At 34.2% G+C, this 25,964-nt stretch overlaps 1 protein-coding gene and 1 pseudogene across 9 annotated transcripts in view; both read right to left on the reverse strand.

The window, feature by feature from the left end:
* Positions 1–456: 456 nt before the first annotated feature.
* LOC136817711 (uncharacterized) lies at positions 457–3,210 on the reverse strand (annotated as a pseudogene).
* Positions 3,211–9,798: 6,588 nt separating this feature from the next.
* Positions 9,799–25,964, reverse strand: part of LOC136817701 (septin-1-like) — a 30,087-nt gene continuing 13,921 nt past the window's right edge. For 6 of the 9 annotated variants that reach the window (XM_067074015.1, XM_067074016.1, XM_067074018.1 and 3 more), the window contains 9 exons: positions 15,573–15,681; positions 14,794–14,989; positions 14,092–14,226; positions 13,203–13,425; positions 12,787–12,883; positions 12,213–12,264; positions 11,493–11,594; positions 10,940–11,009; positions 9,799–10,348 (listed from right to left, as the gene is read on the reverse strand). In XM_067074015.1, the coding sequence (XP_066930116.1) occupies positions 10,277–10,348; positions 10,940–11,009; positions 11,493–11,594; positions 12,213–12,264; positions 12,787–12,883; positions 13,203–13,425; positions 14,092–14,226; positions 14,794–14,989; positions 15,573–15,681 (1,056 nt within the window). In that variant the 3' untranslated portion in view covers positions 9,799–10,276. Of the gene's footprint in view, positions 10,349–10,939; positions 11,010–11,492; positions 11,595–12,212; positions 12,265–12,786; positions 12,884–13,202; positions 13,426–14,091; positions 14,227–14,793; positions 14,990–15,572; positions 15,682–16,636; positions 16,991–20,823; positions 20,857–22,378; positions 22,421–25,964 lie in introns of those variants that run through there. The other 3 variants (XM_067074021.1, XM_067074022.1, XM_067074019.1) reach the window with 3 other exon arrangements.

A 25,964-nucleotide genomic window follows, 5' to 3' on the forward strand; every position in this document is an offset into this window, starting at 1 on the left:
TTGTTGTGACGGACGGGACACGGTACAGATTTGGTGCAATTCACCCATTTTCTCCCTTTGAAATAATTTTTCTGAATTGTATCGTTAATTTTCAGGAGTGGAACAAGAAAGCCCAGACAGAGAGAGAAAAAACGCCTGGTTACGAATGTGGCTTGTGTGGCAAATTCTTTAAGCAAAAAAAAAGAAAGCGGTTCCATGAAAAACAATGTGGGGACGAATTATTTTGTTACAGCGAAGGTTGTGGGAAAACATTCAAAACAAAGGATCTTATGAAGAAGCACATGAAAACCCATGAGGAGAATTATACTTGTAAAATATGCAACAAAAAATTTGGTATAAAGCAAACGTTTTTAACACATGTAAAAAGTCACGAAAAGACTTTCGAATGCGATGCTTGTGGAAAAAGGTTTGGTAGCAAGGGCAACATGGTCAGGCATAACAAAAAACATTTTTGAGTTCATACTTTAATGTAAATATTTTCGTAACGAATGCTATTCTTTCAATGAAAATAAAACAAACTTAGATAAAAAAGAATATGCTCAAGTGTTATTCTTCATTGGTCTTACCAACTGATTTAGATTTACATTTTGAAAGGTGTTTCGTTTTGGTACTCATAGTTTTTCCCGCTTTGTGAGGTGCTGCTACATTATTTCTAACGTTGTCCGAAAAGGCATGTGGTCTCTTTCTGGATGGAATCTTTCCAACAAAGGGATTATTTTTCACTTGTATACCTTTAACTCTTGCATTTCTAGAGCCTGATAGAGATGCGCGCCTTTGAACAGCTCCTGGTTGCACAAAAATCTTACCACGTTTGGCTTTCTTTAGAATAGAGTTTGCGGTAATTTTACGGCTGGTTGTCATAGTGCTTCCAAATGAATGAAATAGGCTTGTCAATCGGGAGGTAGGATACTTTTGAACACGATCACAGAATGTCATTATTCCATTGAGAAGTGATTGATCATTCTCTCGTACGTCGATTTTGGTTATCAAATATTTTGTTGCTTTGCGCAGATTAGATCTGCATTCTTCGGCTGATGTTTGCTCGATTCTGTTTCTTTGAAATTCAGATTGGTCTTGAATAATAATCTTTTCAATTGCAACTGCGTCATTTGTGGTATAACTGTCAGCTTGGTTGTTTGCTTGCTGGGTGTTATCCGAATGAATACCTTCATAATACGAATCGGGTAATGATTTTCCGATAGCGATGTATGCGTATCCTTTTCTCTCTTCTGCGTTTAGATAGGGTAAAAAATTTCGGCCTTTGCCAAGCTTATGACTCCACACAACGTATTGGTGCTTACAGACTGAACCATCTAAACCCACTTCACATGTACAAACACCAATATCCATGTCAATGGTATAAGTAGAATCGGCATTTGTAAAACTTGGACAATTATAAACTGACGGACCAACTTGTATGATTTGAGAGGCAAACGACGCTTGACTGACTAAATCAGGTAACCGAAATACCTTTCCACCACTTTTGTTCTTCTTCTCTTTCCGTTTGAATCGTTGAGCATAAACACCGTCGAAACTTCCAGAGGCTACATTTAAAAGTTTAACTTTGTAATGCTCATTGAGCTCATTTGTCATTTTATCAAACAAACCATTTATATTAATTTCTTTAGTTCTATTTAGGATGTTGTCCTTAAGGACTAAGAATTGAGCCTCGACTGCATTATTTGTATTATTACCCCTTAACATCAATTTTCTTCGGAAGCAAAGTGCCCAACTGGTTTTATAATCATACAAGCCATTTAAGTAAGATGAGAGTTTAGGATATATTGATACAACACTCTCTTGAATTGTGTCATTATACCCGGTCTGTCGCCAGCTGCAATTCCATTGTTTTTGTCAAATAACCAGCGCCAAACTTGTTGGAGAATATGAAATATACATAGTAAAAGGGTTGATTCTGGCCAAGTGTTCTTCAATGCATCACGCAATTCGGAACAGTTGTCAGTCATGAAAACGGATGGTCCCCGGCGCTTTCCACGTTTATAGAAAGCCAAATCAGGTAACAGAGCCAAGTACAATTCAAGTGCTTGGATCAAGGTATCCGTTGTCTCATCACTTGTAAACAAAATTCCAAGCGGTAAGACACCAATTGGCGTATGAGTCACCAGGAGAAAAACTCTGAGATTGAACTCTTCTGTATTTGATGTCGAATCAATAAAGACCAACTCAGCCGCTGTAGGAACCTAAAAAGAGTTATGAAAAAGTCCATAAAGACAGTCACTTGATGCAATCAAAGAATGCTATAAATGTGTTTATCATTATTGCCATTTTTATTGAATTACAATATAAATAATAAGTATTTTAAGAAGTAAAACTGTGCCTTTTCATGAACCCGTTGCATTAATGGAGTGATGATACATAATATCAAAGGGACATTTTCCTCTGCATTGAAATGTTGTAATTTTACGAGGTTGTCAGGGTTGCTTTGTTGAAAAGAAGAGATGCGTTCTAAAGAAGATGCAAATATCTATTCAAAATCCTTGAAAGTACTCTATTATTTTATACAGTGGAATCTCGCTATCTCTCTCTTAAAAGATTGAAAAATTTGTTCGAGATGGAGAAATTTCAAGATAAAGAAACAAATTTTGTCTAGAATACCCGAGGATCGAGCTTCTTGTTGGACTCGAGACAGAGATAGGAATTTAAGAGATTCAATTGTACATCCTTTAGGAAACTTCTGTCAGAATGACTCCGAGTCTATAATCAAGACACAATTTTCAGGATCATTCATTAAACAACAATCATGCCCTAAATTGGTTAAAAGGTTAAAAATGTATAGGTATAACTCATAACATTTTGGATTATATTTCCATACCTTCAAGATTTTTAAACATTTCTTTGATATTGGCGGTTCCGAACAATCTTCTATGATAATCTGTATATAAATTATTGAAATCTCTCCTCCGTGGCATTTGTGAGCGGTCTGCCAGTTTCAGGTGTAAATCTAGGTCATCTGTACTCTTTGACTTGAGGTCTTGCATCATCTCACGATATGCTAATCCAGGGGTATATCCTTTCTGAAAAAGTTCATGTATCGTCTTTGAAACGTGGTCAGGAATATCTTTGAAGCTCAAACTTTGTAATGATTTTGTCGAATGGCTATGTGAATACTCGATATTGATTTGAGCGGGGTATTTTTCAGATTCATCACGGAAAATACGAATTGACATTGAAAAGGGACAATCAGCATTTCGAAATGATGGCAACGAAAATAATGAATTTTATGGTATTGAGACCATTTACTTTTATTTCCAAAAACTTTTACTGTGCGGGCTCTTATTGTTTCATCCATCTTTTTGCAATATTCTTCGATGAAATTTTTGACATCGCCATCATTTTTAAGGGAACAGCCTATCGTTGTTTTGAAAGCATCGGTTGTACCCTTAACAGAAATGATTTCATATGTGTTCTCTGATGATTGAAAAGGTAAGATCTCCTTGACACATGCTATCAATTCTTCTGTGTCAGAGATCTTTTCGTTGAAAATGGTTTTCCAATCTTCAAATACATCCGGAGACGAAGCTGCCATGTTTGTTTGTAATTTTAATGCTGACGCATCTTTTGAATATTACGGCAATCGAAAATGATAATTCTGACCATCAATGATAATTCAGACTATCAAATATAATGCGAACGATCAATGATATTTCTGACCATCAAAGATAATTCGGACCGCTATCGGCTGCCTCGCGGGAAAGTGATAAAGTTTAAGATAATTCGGACCATCTATGATAATTCAAACCGTGTACGGAAAAAAAATTTGCTTCGAATACTTGTGATTCATCTTCAGGTTCTAAAATATAAAATAGTAAAACAGTTAAAACCATTTAGTAAAAATATATATTTTCCATAACACGCATGAACGCATACATACAACCTACTCTGATCAAAGAACTAATGTAACTAAACAAGAAGCTGAAGCGGCATGAAAGGCCCAGCTGACGTGGCAATGACCAAATGTCGTTTGTATTAGGTATATACCTTAAGAGAACCAATGTTTGCGGAATCCGTATCTTTGCAATTTTAGGGTTTGAAAGAAAACATTGAATCTTAGAATCCTAATGCACAAATTTTCGGCAGAGATTGAAATACAGAAAATTCAAAAAGTTAAAAAAGTTCGAAAACTAGCTGAAAAAAAACAAAAAAAAAACAGATGCGCTGGAAGGTCATCATCAAAATAATATTTGTAGAAGATACCCCAAAAGCTTCCTTGTAAATGAAATCTATTTTTATATCAGCGCGTGTTATGAATTTGAGAAGCTTTCATGATTTCTCTTTAAAAATTTCGGATGTAAATATTTTGACAAATATTGTTTCAATTGACTTGAAATTTTTTCCATAATCAGACATACCGACTTGCTATCTGAAAATATCAGTTAGAAAGTGAGGCACCCCGCGGTGTAGCGCGGTATTTCAAATGAAAAAGTATACTATTTATAATCTTAGAGAAGCAGAAGAAACTTCTTATAACTTTATTAATGAAAACAATGTTTTTCATTTTTTTAAATTGTCATTCACCAATGTTTTACATTTTACATTTTACATTTTTTAATCGTGAACGATAAAAGCAGCAGCAGAATCATTGGCTAAGAGGAAATCCAAATTTCACGAGTTTGTAATTAAAAAAGTTAAATTTTATATCAAATTTTAATGTCAGGGACAGAGATAGAACAAGGCTTTTTTAAATGTGCGTTATCCAGCTCCGCTATAACATATCCCTGCTTCAAATGTCAAATGTTGACCGTCAAAGTTCAGAAATATCGATTTAACGCGTAGCATCATTAAAAACATTCCAAACTTATCCAAATTTACACTCACATGAGCTGCATTTTAGTATCCTTAAATGACTTATAACATAAGTTTACTTGGGAAAATTCTAACGATAAATGATACGCAATATATGTATATAATAGATTTACTTTATTATGTTTTTGTTACTAGTATGAAAGAAAAAATCGGTTTAAATAAATTCACAAACTTCAAATGTCAAATGTTGACCGCCAAAATTCAGAAATATCGGTTTAACGTGTAGCATCATGGGGCCCCCCCCAGTGGTTTGCGTGATTGCGTGAATGGGCATTTTCGGTTGCGTGAATGCGTGAAAATTGAAAAAAAAATGCGTGAATGCGTGAATTGAAAAAACTTGCGTGAACGTGAAAATGTACTTTTTGATTGCGTGAATTCGTGAATCTGGGCTATTTTTTGCGTGAATACGTGAATTTTCCCTTTTTTCCACCGATTATGTGCAGTTTTCCAGATTTTCCAATGTTTCCCCGATTTTTCCCAGAAAATTTTCCGATTTCTGAAAAATCGGGTTATTGCGTGAAACTCGAGGAAAATTTGCGTGAATGCGTGAATTTCGAAAATAAATTGCGTGATTGCGTGAATTGAGGGTCCGCTGGGGGGCCTCCATCATGAAAAACATTCCAAACTTATCCAAATTTACACTCACATGAGCTGCATTTTAGTATCCTTAAATGACTTATAACATAAGTTTACTTGGGAAAATTCTAATGATAAATGATACGCAATATATGTATATAATAGATTTACTTTATTATGTTTTTGTTACTAGTATGAAAGAAAAAATCGGTTTAAATAAATTCACAAACTTCAAATGTCAAATGTTGACCGCCAAAATTCAGAAATGTCGATTTAACGCGTAGCATCATGAAAAACATTCCAAACTTATTCAAATTTACACATGAGCTGCATTTTAGCATAGAATTACTATCAAATAGAATAAATACAAGCTTTTTTCCTTAAAATGAAGCGTGTCTGTGTGAGGTCCCTTAGTTGCAATGGGAATGCTATTGCACGTGTTAAATGATAATGTGTTTTCTTTGTTCTAATCGTGTTTTAATTGCATATTTTCTCATGGTTGGTTGAATTCTTTTGAATTTTAGAAAATTATGCACATAATTCGACTATTTTCAAATGAAAATTGGGGACACTGCGGTCCCCTAAAAACATATAAGAGTTATATAGTTGAAATCAGCTCCTTACAAAGATTCACCAGTGTTGAAAACTATTTGAAAACGCATTTCTAAGTAGAGATAATTTTGTGTCAAGGTTTCACCTCTAAATTAGTTATTCCTTTCATGAGACTAAAATTTAATTTTTAAATTTTGGAGTGAAAATAGATTGAGTCACTAAATTTCAGATCCTAAAATTTCAGATCGAAAGTGAAAATGGATTTGTAAATATCAAAAAATTTTCAAAATTTAAAGTTTGTGTTCTGAGAAAAAATACCGTGCAAACATAGCCTTATAGAGAGATTTCTATCCACGCTCATGTTTTTGAGAAACTGTCTTTACGACCAATAATCACTTTTAACAAAAGAAATTTGAATAGATGACGAAGTAGCCCAAGGTAGATGATATTCTATCCGATAACATTTCACTGATTTTAGTATCCTTTAATGAGTTACAGCATAAATTTACGTGGAAAAATTCTCTGTCAGGTTTGAAAAATCCAGCCACCGACCGTTTAGAGTAATAAATCCAAAATTGACCATCTTCATGTGTCATGGGTAGCATCATGAAAAACATTCCAAACTTATTCAAATTTACACATGAGCTGTATTTTAGTATCCTTTAATGAATTACAACATAAGTTTACGTGGAAAAATTCTCTGTCAAGCTTGATATATAAAACTCCAACATCCAAATGCTCCTACTTGCTCCCTGACCTGAGCTGACTCCATCCATCTTGAAAACCTTAAAAAGTACTTTGCCATAAAGAGAATGAAATTTGACTTTACTACCAATTCAATCCAATATAAGAGTGGTTCAAACATCGTGCCGGGTAGGCGAGGCAAAAATTCTAAATCGGCCGCTGGTTTAGCCTGGACTACTGGACTTGTTAATTTATTCCGCACACAGGCTCAAAAGACAAAATCTTTTCGGTCAGTTGCTTTTTAAAGGCCCACTTGCGCTGCGCGGCTGGACCAAAAATCAAAATCAAAATTCACTAAATCAAAAGTGAATTCCACTACAAATTCCCCTAAGGCAATAAAATCTATTAAATCTTTATTGTAAGAGTTCTACTTTTGTATTCATCTTTGGTATTCAGTTTTGGTTTTACTTTAATGTTAGATTTCTATATATTTCCTACATTAGAAATCTATGATTTCGCCCAGTGATAGCGACAGCTACTTGCTAGTTTTGAATTTTACCAGTCGATACCTTAAACCGTTTTATCTAAGAATCTAGAAAAAAGCGGAAGCCAAGCTTAAAAGTTTTCTGCCGAACCATGACTATACAAACACCTGCAAACACCCGTGTCATTGGATTCATGTCATCGGACCCCAACTGAACTCGAAAATTTGGCCTATAATTTTATCTACTGTGGGTAAAAACCCTACAACTCCCCACTGGAAAATTGACTTTAATTTTAATCCCATTTGAAATTCAACGGAAAAAAATTGCACTAAAAAACCATCCCCACTGGATTTTTAAGCTTGGAATTTTTTCTACTGAATTTGCTGTTTTAAGCTGGAAATAATTCCTACCCCTATTTATATCTATCCCTATCAAGATTTCCATAGATCTCTTCATCCCCACTTCGGGAAAGGCTCCACAGGTACTGAGACAGGGGTGTATCAAGGCTAATTTTATTTGTTCATGGTTATCCATAATTCATCCATGATCTCTCAATATCTTTCAAGATTTCGGGACCAAAATCTATCCAGAAAAAAAGCGGAAAATGTTTGAAGTATTATTACAATTGACGCCAAAATATTTGGCAAAAAAGGGTAATTCCCTCAAAACTTTAAAACCGCAAGCGATTTTTAAGTGCTTTGAAGTATCGGAAGTAGAGTTTTAACATTAGACTTAAGACGTGGGAACTTAATCTAAAATATTCCAATAAGGCTGATAATATAGCCTGGAAGCCACTTAACCCCTCCCAAATCGAAAAATCCATTGAAATAAAGTGGAAATACTGAAACTGCAATTCTTGCTTCGACCTTTAAATATTCTGAAAAACGTTAAAATACCCAAAATTGCCAATATAATTCGGCTACTACATTACTATGAGCTTAAAATAATTTAAAAAATTGCTTTAATCAACAATAGAGAATACATTCGTTTTGTATAATATTCCCATTTTTGCACTAAGATTCCTTTGCCACTTTTCTGGCGGAAAGAAAACAGGACTTCGGTTAGTTGAAAACAGTCAACCCGGTCAAAAATCGCATTAATTAGGGCAACTCAGTCAAAAAAAAACAAAAAAAACAGTTGATACTTTTATGGACCTACCTGGTTATGCACATTTATAATTGACATCTACGTGACATGACCATTAAACAATCATTCAGAACACAAATAGTGACGATCTATTAAAATTAGTCGTTTGTTTCTTATAAAAAAATGCTCTTGAAATATTCTTTCATATTCAAGACTTCGTGAGCAAAATTACATCTATCTCATCCAAAAATTGAGTAATTTGGCTAAGAACATTGATGTATGCTTATTAATAGTGATTCTTATAGATAAGCATGCGTTTTTTGAGCCAAAATTTGTTTTTTGCAAAAATCTGCTAGAGCCATCTTTTACCTATGTTAGTACCCTATTTTCATGCAAAAACTTAGAAAAAATTAATGATCCAATTTTTCACAAAGTCCAAAAAACCCGTTTTTTAGCCGTTTTTTGGCGCAAAAAATCAGAAAAAACTAATGAGCCAATCTCGAGAAAGGCTGGTAATTAACGAACAGACGGACGGATGAACGAACGAACGAACGAACGAACGAACAAAGGTTAATTTATAGGACCTCCACTGGGGGTAGGTCCAAAAAAATAAATAAAATAAATGAGCGAAAACAAGATGATTGCCAATGCTTTAAAAATAAATTTCACCTTTCCCCGGTGAAAACAGAGTTAAAAAGTGAGTTTCGGAGTTCTCAAATTCCAACCCGACGAATCATTCTTTGGATTGTAAAAAGTGAATCACTTTTTTTGAAATGTTAAAATTTTTCAACAATATTTCGATTATTTATAATAGTAAAAGTAAAAAACAAAATTTACAAAGTTTTTTGCTTTAAAATTGACAAAGGATAAAAGAGGATTAAAATAAGAAGAAAGACGTAAAATAAAATCTTTCTAAAATTGATGATGAGGGTTCTATACAAATAATATTTCGTACACAATCTATGAAATCTTTTACGGCTTAGGGACTGAAAAAGTTCGCGAAAAAAAGAAAAAAAGTTCATAAAAGAAGAAAGATAAAAATATTAAAATTCGAAATCGGCAGCAGATTCCGGTAATTCCGTATAAGAGATTACTTTATTAGATTTGGGTAAAAAGCCCTGATCAAGATTTGATCAGTATGTTCATAAACTTAGTATGTATTTAGACCATGTTCAGACGTTACGGTTTCGTATCGTTCCGGTATGGTTCCGTTACGTATCGAGAGTGTTCGGAACGTTTCGGAGCAAGAAAACGGAGCAGTTCCAATAGTGGAGCGAAACCGTTTCAATCTGTCTTGTTTTGTAACCACTGACCTTTATATATCCCTGGACCAAGCAATATCTGCCATCTTTGATTGGAGTTTTTTTGGAATTGGTACCCGAGAAGAAGCCATTGCAATGTTAAAAATCAACGTCTAACGTCGCTACATCAAAAGAATTTGAGGAAAAGTAGACCTAGCGCTCTCGATGCATTTACACCGCTATCGAGTAGTGCCGCCATTAGGGTACCACTTTTCACAAAACTCCGATCAAAGATTTAGCTTGGCTGAGATTGAGAAGCTTGGTCCAGGTTATATAAAGGTCAGTGTTTGTAACGTCTTCTTTTTTGACGTTTCGAATTTTGACGTTCACACTTCTGTTTCTTTTCGGAACGATACGGAACCGTAACGTCTGAACATGTTCTTAATCAGACAGAAAAATGAAAATAGTCTGCTATCCCTAATGAAATCGTCATTACATTCAAGCCAACTCTAGGTTTTACCTCTCATTCCTAACATCTGAGAAGAATGTTTTGAGCGTTATATTAAAGTCAGTAAAACGTTACATAGACGTTGGAACAGCGCTGAATGCAAGCTGTGAGATAATAATTACTGATTTTTGAAAGTCATTTCTAAAATTACATATCCCAATGATGTATTACCAGTTTTTCCCTGCAAAAAACTTCGACGTATGATATTGGTATCTTCCGTATTAACCCTTCAAATTTTGCCATAGTCCAAGTACGTACTCCAATATGATACGATACCGTGATTTTATTGAGCTTTATTGTATAGCTGATTAGCCACTAGTCTAGGAAACGTTTTGTTGCTGTTGTAGCATAGAAGCTTGCATTTTGGCGATCATTTCTTGCATACGTCTCAACTAAAAAATTAAAATAATTTTTTTTGAATAAAAATAATGCATTATCAAAAACAAAGTAAAAATTACAACAATGAAGAAATGAAGAAAATGAAGAAAACGAAGATCAAGAAAATACACACTTCAACGCACACTGACGTTTCTTATAAGAACTAACCAAGTTATAAAACTGTTCTTATAAATAAAAAAGCGTGTATGTCGAAATAAATATAACTGAGGCCTATCCTATAGACACCACCTTCTCACAGACTCAATAGGATTTTTTTAGCCAGAGGGGTTGAAAATAGTGGACCAAAACGCAACGGGGATTGATATTCCCATATTTTTTAAGGCTGGGGATTAGAACTTCATTGTTTTCGAGCTATAAAATTCAGTGGGAATGGAAAGAAATAGCACAATATTTTGCAGTGAGCATTTGCTTATATGATTATTTTCAGCGGGGACAAGATTATAATATAATTTTCCACTGGGGACGATATTTTGGCCAATTTTTCCTGTGGGAAGGGGTCCCAGTGGGTCTGTGAGAAGAGGGTGTCTATAGGAATTACATGGATCACATTTACTTGTGTGAAATGCTTTAAAAATGGTACTTACTTCAGCCTCTTTTTCCATGAGAAGTGCATCTCGACTGTCGAGTTCTTGACTGGCGCGACCACCACCACCACTGAGAAAAAGAAAAATATATAATGGTTTAATCTTTTATGTACGGTACTACCAAAGTACAGTGATAGCCAGTAAATTAATAAAAGATTCCTTGGTAAATAAATCGAATCTAGTCCGATTCATACATTAAAAACACCCCCCCCCTCAAAAAAAAAAAAAAGAAAAAGAAAAAAAAGAAGAAGCAAATTTGTGGTTACAGTAGTAACCATAGTTATGTACACCCTTTTTTTATAAGAACCAGTTTTTTCTGACTCGAGTTCTTATTTTTTCGGCACTTTGAGCATCAAATTGTTCTTAGCCTCAAATTGTTCTTGAGGTATTTTAGACTAATTTTTACTTCTTTGACCTCTCAATCGCTTCAAATGGAGTTATTTCAGGCTCAGCATTGTTCTTAAATTGCTCTTATTTTTTTGGCAATTTTGAGCCTAATTGTTCTTATAAAATCGTTCTTATAAAATAAAAAGAGTGTATAAGGGTGACATACTTTTCTGATACTTCGAGTGGTTCTCCTGAAGCCAATTTCTTCGCTCTGTAATTTTCGTAATGTGTGTCTTGTGTGACGTCTTTCAAATCTTGCATGTGCGTCCTAAAAAATGAGGGTGATCAAAAGTTAGAAAGTGAAAACTACAACACTTTTACTTTTACAAGCAATGGACAAACAATTTCAGACAGAGGGAGAGACAAAGATTTCCTAGCAAAATTTTAAATCTAATAAATATTTCGAGTTAAAGCTTCTTTGATTTTTGTAGGCTTGACGCATAAGCTTACGTGATGTTCTTTATCGGAGGTTTTACCCCAGTTTTGCGATTTTTAGAAGCAATCAGGGTGTAAGATTTCGTTCGTATATTTCCGATAGATATTAGATATTTAGAGGATATCGTGAACAAAGTACAGTGGAGTCTCTACAACTCGAACCTCCATAACCCGAATGTCTCCTTAACTCGAACAAGTTTTCTGGTCATTTCAGTTAACAATGCCTTAAAAACCAATCTCCATAATTCGAAACTTCATTATATCGGACAAATTTGTTTTCTCCGTGCGTGTTCGAGTTATGGAGACTCCACTACTTAATAGTGCGAAAAATTTGATTTTCAGTATAAAAAAATTTTGCTCGCACTAGTCCCTGCTAATCGATAGGACATACACCAGCGTTTTGGCGCTATTTAGCGTATTGGTAGGTCTGTTCATTAAGTTCTTCATTTACCTGATTAACATATTCCTCAACATGGTGAAGTCACAATGTGCTGGATTTTCGACTAAAATGAAGAAAGAAGTTCTTTTAATCCAAGCGGTGCCTTTTCTTTTAAGAAGGAGTACTGCACTTACCTATAACAATCCAAAAGATCCCTTAACAATCAAACGAAAATATTTCCGCTAAAACTCGAGTGACGAGCCAAGCAGGACGACTAAAAGAGGCTCTGCGAGAAGTCTTTCGTGAAAAAAGTATCTGTTTCGTTTTGTCTTTTTTTAAAAAGTAGTTGTACCGCAGCGCTATCCGAACCTTTGCGACTTTTGCGCTTTTGGTGTCATTTCAACGTCTATCTATTGTCCATAACATACATAATAATAGTAGATGAGCGCGTAAGCAATGTTGTGTGCAAGCTGGATTCATTCATTGTCAAACCAAAATTTCTTGGGATTTGACAATTGAAAAACATGGTCAGATTCAGTATAAATCTTGCTCAAAAATCGAGTCGTGCTTGAAAAAAAGAATTCAAAGGCTTAATGTTCCATGCTAAATCTCATCAAAAAAGATGATACACAACTAGAAGACTTACTATCAACAACGCCCCATGGATAGATTCTTCCACGGACTTTTTTACCATTCACTTCGTAAACTGTATTGCTACCAACTACAGCGAATGGTACGCTATTCTGTAAAAGAAAAAAGCGTTAACAAAAAGGTTAAGTCATCGATAGAATCGAGTGCCCCTGGGCTATAAGCACTAGAGATAACATGGATTGGAGGGTGATTTGGGAATAATAGTCCCGAGGTTCATTGAAAACATTTCAAAATAGCGTGAATGTAGTGGGGGCTATTTGAATTTTTTTTCAATGAAAACAAGGAGCTTTTATTCCCAAAATCACCCGAACTTATCATAATTTTGGAAAGTTGAGAAATAAATTATGTCGTCATTTCAGACCAATCAAAAGGCGTTATTCAAAATATCAACCAATCAGAGAGATGGCTTACTTTTAATTCTTTATTAACGGCTATAAATTCTTCATCATCTTCTTCTTCATCCGCCTCAGGGAATTGATAAATTTGAATTTGATTTTCATAAATTTCTCTAAGAATCCTCTGTTTAAGTTCTTTGACTTCTTTCTTGGTTAATGTATCAGCTTTGGCAATGACGGGAACGATGTTGACTTTATCATGTAAACATTTCATAACGGCCACATCTTGTGGTTTGAGGCTATGGTAAAAAATACAATTTTCTTTTGCAAATAATACGGTTTATTAAAAACTTATATTGTCAGGAGACATAACTGCTAAGGTCATACAGAAAATCTAATTTAAGGCCTAATGAAAGTACATGCGAACCAAAGTTAATTAAAAAACTTCAAACTCATTATATACGCAGAAATTCTGACGTTATTTCCGTCAATTAAAGATCTTGTACCTTTCAAAACACATATAAACAAATAGTTTAAAACAGAGACCCTCTTACGGCTAACTTGGTATATATTAACAAAATACCATCATGTATAACCAAGACAGCCTCAGGAAAAGGTTCATAATTTGTCTTTTATCCTTTACTAAGGGCTAATTTAGACGACCGACTTTGTGCCTTGCCTATGGTCAAATTTCCCTCTTTACATTGATGAAAGGTTGATAGATAGATTCGACATTATACGCGGATAGCCCAATAACCTAGGACTTTTAAATAGTATTTCGATTGCCCTCACAGAGTCCACGGACAGTCGGGTCGGCTATCTATGAGCTGAAAGGAACATTGGAAAGAGTGGGATTCGAACCGCGAATTCCTAGTTTGAGTCGCTGACGCCTTAACCACTCGGCCAACGTTTCTCAAAGCGATACAATGCTTCAAAGAATATTAAAAATTTAAAAAAAAACTTACCCATGACCGCATGGATTGATGAAATATAGACAACAATGTACTCGATTATCGATGATGTTTCGTCGATTTAAACCCGATTCGTCTCGTAAATATGCTTCGTATTGTTCATCGATATAACTGACTATCGGAGACCAACTGAAATTACAAGGATGAGAAAATGATTAAATTATTAGACAAACATAAAAGAACTTTAAAGTTTGTACGAGGTGAATTCATGATTGCATAATTGCATCACGGCCCTAACAGCTGATTGGTCGCAAGTGGCGTATTGACGGGTTTTACGTCACTTATAACCAATCAGCTGTTAGGTCCGTGATGTAATGCAATGGTGCATATCTTGAATACGACTTTTTTATAAGGACTATAAAGATTATAGGATTTCGTTATAAGGAAAATTTCGACTTATTGAAAAAAAATCCATCTTAGTGAATGAGGTTGATTTACACGGATTTCAAATCGTTTGTAAGAGGTGAATACAAATTTTCGTTATTAAGGATTTCTTAGAAACATTTCACCATGCCAGCAATTTGGTTGAGTTATTGAAAAAAACCCGAGCTATGGTAACTCCACCTTTCTCAAATTGATTTGAAAAGAGACATATTGGGAAAAGATAATTTCTACTGGGATACTGAAACCGATATCCTCATTTTCAAAAAGTTATTTTTGGAATCAAAACCGACATAAAATGACGACAAAACCAACCTGTCGCTATTATCGATCGAGTCACCAAATCCAGGAGTATCAACTACCGTCAGCTTCAGTTTGACGCCTTTTTCTTCGATTTCGACGGTTGATTGTGAGACGGAGACGGTTCTTTTGATTCGATTGACGGCCGTTAGTGTTTCACGCTCAGAATATAATGATGTTAAGAATAAACTGTCTACCAGTGTCGATTTACCTGAATAAGTTAAATGCAAATTATGATTATTACAGTCCTCGACTAGCTTTGTATGTTTCAGCCTAGGGGATCGAGAGCACTGACCATTATTTATCCCAGAACAAAGTTTCTCGATCCTGCCCAAACAAAATCTTTGATTAAAGTTATTTTGAAAGTGGTACTCTAATGGTAGCACTACTCAATAGCGGTGAAAATGCTTCGAGAGCGCTAGACTTACTTTTACATGAAATACCTGCAATGATGTAGCGCCGTTAAACGTTAGATTTTTAACACTACCATGGCTTCTTTGCGGTTACCACTTTCAAAAAACTCCGATCAAAGATGGCGGATATAGCTTTGTCCAGGGATATATATATAAAGGTCAGTTATCAGGAGGGGTTGGGTTGGCAAATTTAAGAAGTTTTCTAAATTGCTGGTCCAAAAGAATTTTTACAGTGATTGTTTCACTAAAAATTCACCCACAGAACTTCAGGAATTTGACAGACAACAAAAAGGGAAGTACTATCCCGGTCACAACCCTCTTAATCTTGTCTCACTGGGCGAAATAGAACCGAAAGGTTGCAGTAGCAAAAAAATTTCTTACCAAGGCCAGATTCTCCGACAACCATAAGGGTAAACTCAAAACCACGCTTAACTGATTTCCGATGGACTTGATTTGGAAGGTTCGCAAACCCAACATAAATACCAGCATCCTGAAGTTGAGAAAAATAAATGTTTAATTTAGACCATGTTAACACGTTACATACACGCTTCGCTCCGGTATGATTTTCGTTACGGATCTAGTGTGTTCATACTAGTTTATGGACGTTTCGGAGCAAGAAAACAGAACAGTTCCGCTACAATGAAAAAAGTATAGCAAACTGTAAAAAGTATGACAAACTGTACTTTAAAAAGATTTTTTGTATAAGATCGGTTTAGAGGCCCTCGTGTGCCTGGACTGTAATTATTTTTAATAATAATAATAAGTAACAATAATAGCAAAGCAGTTTCGTTTCGTTTCGGAACGGAACCGTAACGTCTGAACATGATCTTAGTTTACAAATACATTAAAGTCTGAGTTACAGAGAGATTCGAATTATTACCCCTATAATTACCATCCCTTAATACGGGAATTAAAAAAAAGAATTGAATTATACAAGTTCAAGTTAGTGACGGTTCACTAATTACACAATTTTAACCGAATTCCTATGGACGATGTCAGACTTACATGTACAACGCCCTAAATAATTAGCGAAGGGATTCAAACTTTATCTGTTACTAATAAGGTACATGTCATAAATCAAAAGCTAGGTATAAAAAATATAAAACCACGCGTCCTTCGTATACTATATGACAGAAAACGTTTCTTCGACGATACGGAAATTTAACTAAACGTTGCATTATTAGATGATTCGACCAAGATGCTTAAAGCTCAGTTTCAATAAACAAAGTTTTTAAAAAACCTTCGAATTACAAGGAGGAGTATTTTATAAAACTTTCCAACTGAAAGTTCAGATATTTTAGTTCGAATAACAGAACGAATGGGATAACAGCGATTCGAATTAGAGAAAGCTGACTAAATCACTATTTTCTTCAAAACTGTTTAAAATTCAAAGTCCCATATAAAGTAAGTTTATAGCAGTGACCATAATTCAAATTTGACCTAACCTTTGTATAGTCAATAAACTCCTTAGTACTCATCTTGGGATTTGAAACGAAATTCTTCCAGATAAACACACAAAAATTACAACAAAATTTGTGCGACAAGTCCAACGAGTAAAATCAATTAAAAGTAATATAAATTGAACCCCGATGTATTTTTATACGACAATGTTTATCAATCTAACTGTGTAGCTCGTATCTCCATGAAATTGTTGTAAGCGCTTTACTCAGACGTAAGCTCTTACATAAAAAAATAGTTCTTTGCTATATTACTCGACACTCTAGTCAAAGCAAAATTAATTTGTTCATATTTTTTTTGTTTGATAACAGCTATATCGTTTGTCACTGAGTCAGTCAATGAGTTTTGATTTTTTTTCAATTCAAAATATTTCTCAAAATCGCCTTAAAAATTTTTCTATCTTGTATCTACACGAGAGATCTCAACTTTCTGAAAGTTATACTCAGTTAATGATTAGTTTTTATATGACTCGACGGCGCGCGTAACAAATTTTTCTGGTTTTCTCTCTCTCAAATCTTTTTGAAAATTGAGGTTTTCTTATTTTTATCACATATATCGTATCTTTGAATTCATATTTTTGAAAACAAAAAAGTTATGAAAAAATTCTCTTTATAGACTTCTTTTTTTGATAATTTGCATAAAAATTTAACGACAAAAATAAGACAAAAGAGACTTTCTCAAGCTAAACATATGTCGTATTAGCTTGAAAAGCAGACCACTATTTGAGTTTTACTTAATTGCCAAACGTAGAATCCTCGAATGTGAAAAGAAAGGAGCCCGAATTAGACCCCTTTCAAAGACGCGAGTCCAGTTGTCCGGCTCGGGCCCGCTGAAAACATTGCTATTATTGACAGATTGTTACTTACACGTCTTTTGTTATGAGAAGCATTAACTTGGCTCCGAGCCTGGAGTTCCTTTTTTTCCAGATAATTTCAACCTCAAAGTTTCTTATCAAGTTCCTTATTAGGTTTGGACTGATTTGATGCTTAGTTAAACAACTGGCTAAAATACAGAAAATGACGTTTATTGAATGCTGTTTCATTAATTCTTTTAAAACTTTTTGTTTTTAGGGTTTTGTAAATGTGTGCAAGTTCAAGTTTGAAATTTAATGTTCCCTAACTCTTATTCTCAGCCTGAACAGTTCCTTAGCAATTCCTTAATTTCCCGGACAAATTTCAGCCTCGAATTCCTTCTAAACGTGTTCCTTATATAAAAAAAGACGTGTATATGGTTTGGCTGAATGGACCTTGATGGAGAATAATTTGATTTACATACACTTTTTTTAATTAGAACAATTTTATAAGAACAATGAGGGTCAAAAATGTCAAAAAATAAGAACAATCTATGAACAATCATCCGCCTGAAATGGCTGAATTTTAGGCAAATTTAGAGTCAAAACGGTAATAATAGGGTCTCAAGCAAGAAAAAACCTGAATTTTAGGCTTAAAGGTGTCAAAAAAAGGACAACCGAGCCTTAGCAAACACTTCCTGGTTCTTATAAAAAAAGAACATATTTGCAAGAAAAGAGTTTGCCTACCGTCATAACTTTCTTTGTCAAAGCTTTAAACATTTCAAAATGGAATGTTGACCCAAAATCAATCTGTTATAAACTGATCTTTAATGACCGAAATCCAGAGAGAATTAATTTCCAACTCAATAAATTACAGAAAATTCACTGCACTATAAAGTGAATGCAGAGAAATGCATCAACCTTATTTATCAAACATATGTAAACAAAGTTCACAAAGAATCAGTGATGGGTCAAGGTTCTGACCTGTGACGACTGAATCAATATTTTGAAGCTTTTGTACTCGAAGAATTTCTACTTTGCATAGATTAGAATACTGACTATATTTTATTTGACACTCCCTTCTCACAGACCCACTGGGACCCCTTCCCACTTGAAAGATTATCCAAAATATCGTCCCCAGTGGAAAATTGTCCAACAAGTTTTTTTCCCACTGAAAAAAATAAAAAAAACAATCTTCTCTTCAAAATATGATACTTGAATCATCTGACTTGAAAACAAAAGAAGTAAAATCCCTAACCATAAAAAATATGGGAATATGGGAATATCGATCCCCATCGAGTTTCAGTCCGTTGTTTTTATCCCCACTGGCTGAAAAAATTCTACCGGATCTGTGAGAAGGGGGTTTATTTTGAGAGATAGCTGAATAAATTTTCAAATAATTTTGTTAAAGATAATGAAAGGGAAGTCATTTTAAACCAAAGAATGTCAAGATTTCCTAGGAAATAGTAACTCTAGCAGGGAGTTTTCATTTTCTAGTTTATTTTGAGGTTGGGAGTCACTATCTACTAGTTTATTATGACTGGAGAGTTATTATTTAGAGGAGTTTCGGCAACACCGGGAAGAATTCTTTGTGTGAAATCATTAACAGTTTATCGAACATCGTAAGAATATGATACACAGTTTTTTATAAGAACAAACTATATAAGAACATAAGGCTTCGCTTGCCAAAATGTCAACAACAAGTTAAGAACATTTTAAGGCTTTGTGGACTCAAAAACACCCTATTTCTTTAGGCAAATGGCAAAAAATATTCACAAAATGGTCAAAATAAGAACATGTTAATAACATTTCTAGGCTTAAAACTAAAAAGTTAAGAACATACGACAGCTTCAAAATTTTGGATGTTCTTATAAAAAAAACATGTATAACATGATAAATCAAAGATAAAATCTTGCTTAAAATTTTGATATATGCAAATTTCTAACAAAACATGAAAGATATTACAAAAGTTTGATGAAATCCTTCGGAGGGCTTAGGATGAAAACTAGTTAGTGGTTAAACCTTTAAAGCAGATTGATCTTATGGCTAGATTAGATGAATACGTATGAGATGGAAGAAAGCTTCAGCCTGGGCCTGTCCCAGGCAAAAATTAACTCATCTCTGAGTTTCAAGTCCCCCCAAAGGGCTTTCGATCCTCGACGTTTTTCAGCTTCATGAGCTTTTGAGTAATTGAAGCCGACTACTGAGCTGAAGTATTCAGCTCCCATGTAAAATGAGATTTCAACTCCCCCAAAAAAGGGGGTTGCGGCACTTCAAAGAACGATGCAAGAAATTGTTTTGTTAGTAATTGTTTTCACTTACCGAAAATACAGTTTACCATTTTAAAAAGGATAACAAACAGTATCTTGACACCCAATTAAACAACAAGCCACAACATGACAATTTTTAAGCACCTTTAGAGAGGGGGAGTTTGTAAAATAGAGAGACTTCGGCAAACTCAAAAGACAGGTTTATCGTGGAAAAATACCCATAGTTCGGAGGGGGGTGACACCTTCCGAAAAAATGAAGAAGGGGGGGGGGTTCGAAAATTTTCATGAAAAAGGGTGGGGGTAGCAAGGAAGGGGGATAGTTTAAGAAGGGGGCATACATAAGTGAAGATATGTAATATCTGTCATTTAAGAAAAAGAAAAGTATTGATATATAAATAACTCAAACTGATAATATATATATAGTGAAGATATGTAATATCTGTCATTTTAGAAAAAGAAAAGTATTGATATATAAATAACTCAAACTGATAAAAACGAAAAAAGTTAAGAATATTTTTGTTAATTGTGTGTATTTACGATTTTTTTGGTATTTTTTATATATTGTAGATTATTTTAAAGCACCGTTATGAAATTTGGTCTTTATGAAAGGAAGTTTTCTGTTAGAGTAGTCTGAGTCAAAACGAAGGAGGAAGTTCATTATCTCGCTTTCTCTCTCTAAAGATATTTCACATATATTTGTTAGCTATTTTTGTCCAAAGTCCTTGGGGGAGGGGGGTTGGCATTTTTAAAAATTGGGAGGGGGGATGCCAGGGAGGGGGGATGCCAAGAAGGGGGGACCAGGCCCCTTTCCGCACTATGATGGATACCTCTCAAAAACCTTGGAATGAAAATGAAAACTTATACAAACTGATGTACATTTTGCACGAAGTAGAAGACTTATGTGAATAAGCAGTCCAAATTAGTCAAAGTTTACGGAGAGTCACACAACACTACATGAACACAAACCCAGGATTGCCCAAACGTTGAATAGAAAAAGTAAAGGAGGGAATTATTTCTAGAATTTCAAGGGTTAGAAACAAATATTAATGAAGGACGTAAAAAAGACAATTATGCGGTTATTTGTGCTTCGTTCAAGAGACGATAGCGGACATACCTTTAAAACATCTATCATGGTGCTACAGTCAATTGATCAAAGATTACAACACAGCCCATACAAATGCCTATGCTATTTGCCTAACGGATTTCATTCAAACTTGAGAGATTTAAAACTCAATAAAATTGGCATTCGTACAACTCGATGCTCATTTAGATCAAAACACTCAAAGAAGGAGAGTAGTATTTGCCCTTAATAGGAGTTCATAGTACGTACAGTTGTTCTCCATCTTGGAGAGTTGACACATGATATCTTGTTTTAAGAACAGTCATCGTTTAAATTCAAATCCTGTGTTTTGTAGATCGAGAAAGGAGGGGCTTTTCGATCTTTTGATGAGTGATGTAAAACTGAAACAAGTTTGAAGATTTCCTTTTCCAAATAATACTAATACAAAGATTTTGTTAAATTGAGGGTTAATTGGGCTGTTCCATTAAAAGACCATACAGAACCTTTTCAAGTCAAAAAGAAATTATTGAAAATGTGTGGATATCCCCTGGAAAATGGCAAAATTTGCAACAATATCATCGGAAAGATTCTTTTCGTACCTTAAAGGGAGGGTCAGACGAACTCAAATCACTCTGGAAATTTTAAAATAGCTTTTTACCACCTTGGAAAAATGAAAAAATAACCCCTGGAAATTTTTCGGATTACCCTCTGGAAATATTCGTCTACGCACCTGAATGGACATAAAATGGAATGGCCCATATACATGGCCCCCGGCGTGCGCATCGAATTGAGGGGGCCAAAAAAATATGTCGCCCACCATGGTTGGGCGACGAAGAAAATTTTCGACTTTTCGCCCTTATTTCACCCCTCTAAACGGTATATATAAGATTTTTCAAAGTAAAAAAAAAATACTTCGGTGACGGGGGCCATGATATATGATCCAGCTAGAAAAAAGCAACCTAAAAAGATGAGATGAAAGTTGGAGAATCTACGGAAAAGAAAAAGGTATTAATTAGACTAACATTTTAAACGTTATTGTAATATCAAACATAAAGCTTTGACACGTAGATACACTGTTGAGAGATTACCTCTATCAAAGGCACCTTTATAATAACTTTCTTGCGTGCAAACTCTTTCAACTTCACGTTTATGAAGTTGCAATTCAAGCAAATCAAGTGATGAGATACAATGTTCTAAAGACAGGCAGCAAACAACAGAAAACATTCCTGTTTGAAATCCATTCGAGAAGAAAACGCCCTTTTATTATTATTGTCGTTGGAACAACTAAACCCAACAAAGTGGCGGGAAATTCAAATCAGAAAAGTCGAACTCCATTGACTCGACAATTCAAAAATTTCCACCCTTCGGACTAATAGATGAACAGTTACACCTTTTTTTATAAGAACAAACTATATAAGAACATAAAGCTTCGATTACCTAAATATTTTCTAGGAAAATGGACAAAAATGCTCACAAAATGGCGAAATTAAGAATATGCTTGAGAATAGGCTTGAAACCCAAAAAGTTAAGAACATCCGAAGGCATCAAAAATTTTGGATGTTCTTATAAAAAACGTGTAATTTTTATTCGAAATAACGGTTCTTCTTACCTTTAAACCACTTTTAGGCATTTTCTTCTGTATTTTATTTGTGCGTTTTTGAACTAGTACATATGATGTATATAAATGTTTGGTTATTAATAATGTCAAACTATCAGACATAGAATATTAACACAAGTAAAGTGTTTGAGCCTCTAAAATCACGACTTAATGGTCAAGAGAATAATATAGCCTTCTTGCAACAATCTAGATATGCACCTAATCTCAATTCATTGATATACTACACTGAAGACAAAATATATCATTAGCAATAAAGAACCACGCCTACTTTTTACTTTACTTGGCTGGGCTATAAAAATTATAAAGTCTTAACTACACAAGTTATAAAACCAAAAGCGAGGAGTGGAGTGCCTAAAGACTCTTCTACCAAAAAAAATATTTAATCCTTGCTGTAAAACTACACCTACTGATAAAATTCGATGGCTTGCCTATAAAAATCATAAAGTCTAAACAACACAGCCAAGTTATAAAACCAAAAGCCTTTAGGCACTCCTCTTCTACCAAAAAAAAAAACTTTAATCCTTGCTGTAAAACACCACCTCCTACTGATAAAATTCGATAGCTTGCCTATAAAAATTATAAAGTTTGAACTAAATTAAAATTGAATAAAATACAATTTTACTTGGCTCTGGTATCTTGTTTATTTATCATTGTACATTGAGCACTATTCAATATAATTTCATGACAAAGATTTAAAGTCTAAACTATACAGCCAAGTTATAAATCCAAAAACCTTTAGGCAGTCCTCTTCTACCAAAAAAAATATTTAATCCTTGCTGTAAAACACCACCTCCTACTGATAAAATTCGATTGCTTGCCTATAAAAATCATAAAGTCCAAACTACATAGTCAAGTTATAATACCAAAAGCCTTTAGGCACTACTCTACCAAAAAAAATACTTTAATCTTTTCTGTAAAACACCACCTTCTACTAATAAAATTCGATGGCTTGCCTATCATAAAGTCTAAACTAACACAGCCAAGTTATAAAACCAAAAGCCTTTAGACACTCCTCTTCCACCAAAAAAATATATCCTTGCTGTAAAACTACACCTACTGATAAAATTCGATGGCTTGCCTATAAAATTCATAGAGTCTAAACTACATAGCCAAGTTATAAAACCAAAAGCCTTTAGGCACTCCTCTTCTACCAAAAAAAAATACTTTAATCCTTGCTGTAAAACACCACCTCCCACTGATAAAATTCGATTGCTTGCCTATAAAATCATAAAGTCTAAACTACATAGTCAAGTTATAATACCAAAAGCCTTTAGGCACTACTCTACCAAAAAAAATACTTTAATCTTTTCTGTAAAACACCACCTTCTACTAATAAAATTCGATGGCTTGCCTATCATAAAGTCTAAACTAACACAGCCAAGTTATAAAACCAAAAGCCTTTAGACACTCCTCTTCCACCAAAAAAATATATCCTTGCTGTAAAACTACACCTACTGATAAAATTCGATGGCTTGCCTATAAAAATCATAGAGTCTAAACTACATAGCCAAGTTATAAAACCAAAAGCCTTTAGGCACTCCTCTTCTACCAAAAAAAAAATACTTTAATCCTTGCTGTAAAACACCACATCCCACTGATAAAATTCGATGACTTGCCTATAAGAATTATAAAGTCTAAACTACATAGCCAAGTTATAAAATCAAAAGCCTTTAGGCACTACTCTTCTACCAAAAAAAACTTTAATCCTTGCTGTAAAACACCACCTCCCACTGATAAAATTCGACTCACGAATATAAAAAAACAAAACAAAACAAAACAAAACAAAAAATTCATCAACACAGAATGTTGATACATACAATAAAAAAAAGGAATTACAGTTTGTTTTTTTCGTCAAGGATTTTGCCAACCTTATACTGTAACATGATGCTTTGTTTACATTCGAAATAATGATTTTATTACCCCCTAAAAAAGTTATGATTTCTGGTATAAAATAAGTGAAAAGATGACTACGTTCAGGGGGTGAGGCATGGTAAATGTTATAATGTAAATATTTAAGGTACAATTGAAAGGGAGAAAAACCCAATCTCAGCTTAAACGTACTGAGAACATTACTATCAGAACAGTTTAACTCTTATCCAATCAGAATCCGTGATTTGTAATGTTTAACCAATCAGATTCCTGGGAAATCTAGCTATTTTGTAAGGACTTTCTTCCTATTAATTTGCACAAAATGTTACTTTATAGCTTCTCTCCAAATAACTGGTTGTTTCATGTGATTGCTGAGTAACCTAGCTGAGCAAAAGCTATTCAATTAACAGGCTGAAATATGCCATGGAATGCTAAAGATTCGTAGAAACTGTTTTAACGTTTCATTTATTAAAAATCAATTAGTTTACAAATAGTTTTTCAGCAGCATTAAAAACCCTTTAAAACTATTTCGGGTACATGCTCCTTATCCCAGAGCAAGAAATGAAAGAAAAGTGCTTCAGTCTTTGAGAAATAGAATCTTGAGCATTACAGTATTTTGGCTAAGGATGTCCATGGAAGAGGTTCCAAAACAAAAGACGTTTTGCCTCATGTTAATGGCTGTGATTATTTGTCAGTTTGTCAAAATTACATAGATTTTTGTATGTAACCTATTACATTTTCTGTATTCAGGTTCAAGTAATCCCACTTGAAAACACTCTTGCTGTCTCCGGTTGCTCTCAAAAAATTACATTTTGTATTATTATCGTGTGACCGTGTATGAGTCAACTCTACTAACTTTTAAAACACTAACCCAACAAGCGAGGATAATAAATTCATAGAATTTGCTTGAAAAGTGATTCATAATTTCAGTGCTACATGGTAACATTTTTCACGGGTTTCAAGAATTTTTCCGGATAATTTTGCGTCTTTTTTAAAAGAAAAGTGTTAGCACTAAACATGAAACACTGATTTTGATGTCTTTGAGTTTCTCTTGGACCGAGTTAAGTTAACAAAAATTGACCTAAACTTTTATCCATATTTCTTTTTTACTTCTTGAAAGCTAAAGATCCTAAAGCCGAAAATCGTTGAACTGTCTTGGAAATCGATGAGGAGCTTCTTCAGCCGTGAAAAGTCTTTTGGATAAATAAAAAAACATGATTTAACTCAGAAAAACCGCGTTCAAAAGTAACGGTCACAAACAAAGCTTTTACACCATTAGGTCTGATCAAATTTAAGAGTTATAGGTTTAGCTTAGTCTTATACTATAGTTTTACACTAAAGCCAATAGTTAAAGTTTCACTTGACGTTCCAGTCGAAGGCTTAAAAACCTCGAAACAGTTAAAAAAAGTGACCATTAAGCGCCTGAAAAGTAGCTATGTAACTAAACATAAACTGTGAATTTCATTCGGATTCTTTATAATTTAGGATTAGCACCTACGAGAAAATGGACTTTCTTGTTGAAACTTAAGACCAATGATATGTCGTAATTTGATCCACATATGAAAATGTTTAGATTCAAAAGGTTGTAGGCTATAGGTTGGAAAAACGATTAAAGACAGACCAACATATGAATTACAATTTCGCTTGGATAAGTATTTGAAAATAAAATTAAAATTATGATAGCCAAAGGCATTATATATTATGCTAC

This window comes from Clytia hemisphaerica, unplaced genomic scaffold (genome assembly GCF_902728285.1).
Source record: "Clytia hemisphaerica strain Z4C2 unplaced genomic scaffold, Clytia hemisphaerica genome assembly, whole genome shotgun sequence".
NCBI classification, from domain to species: Eukaryota; Metazoa; Cnidaria; class Hydrozoa; order Leptothecata; family Clytiidae; genus Clytia; species Clytia hemisphaerica.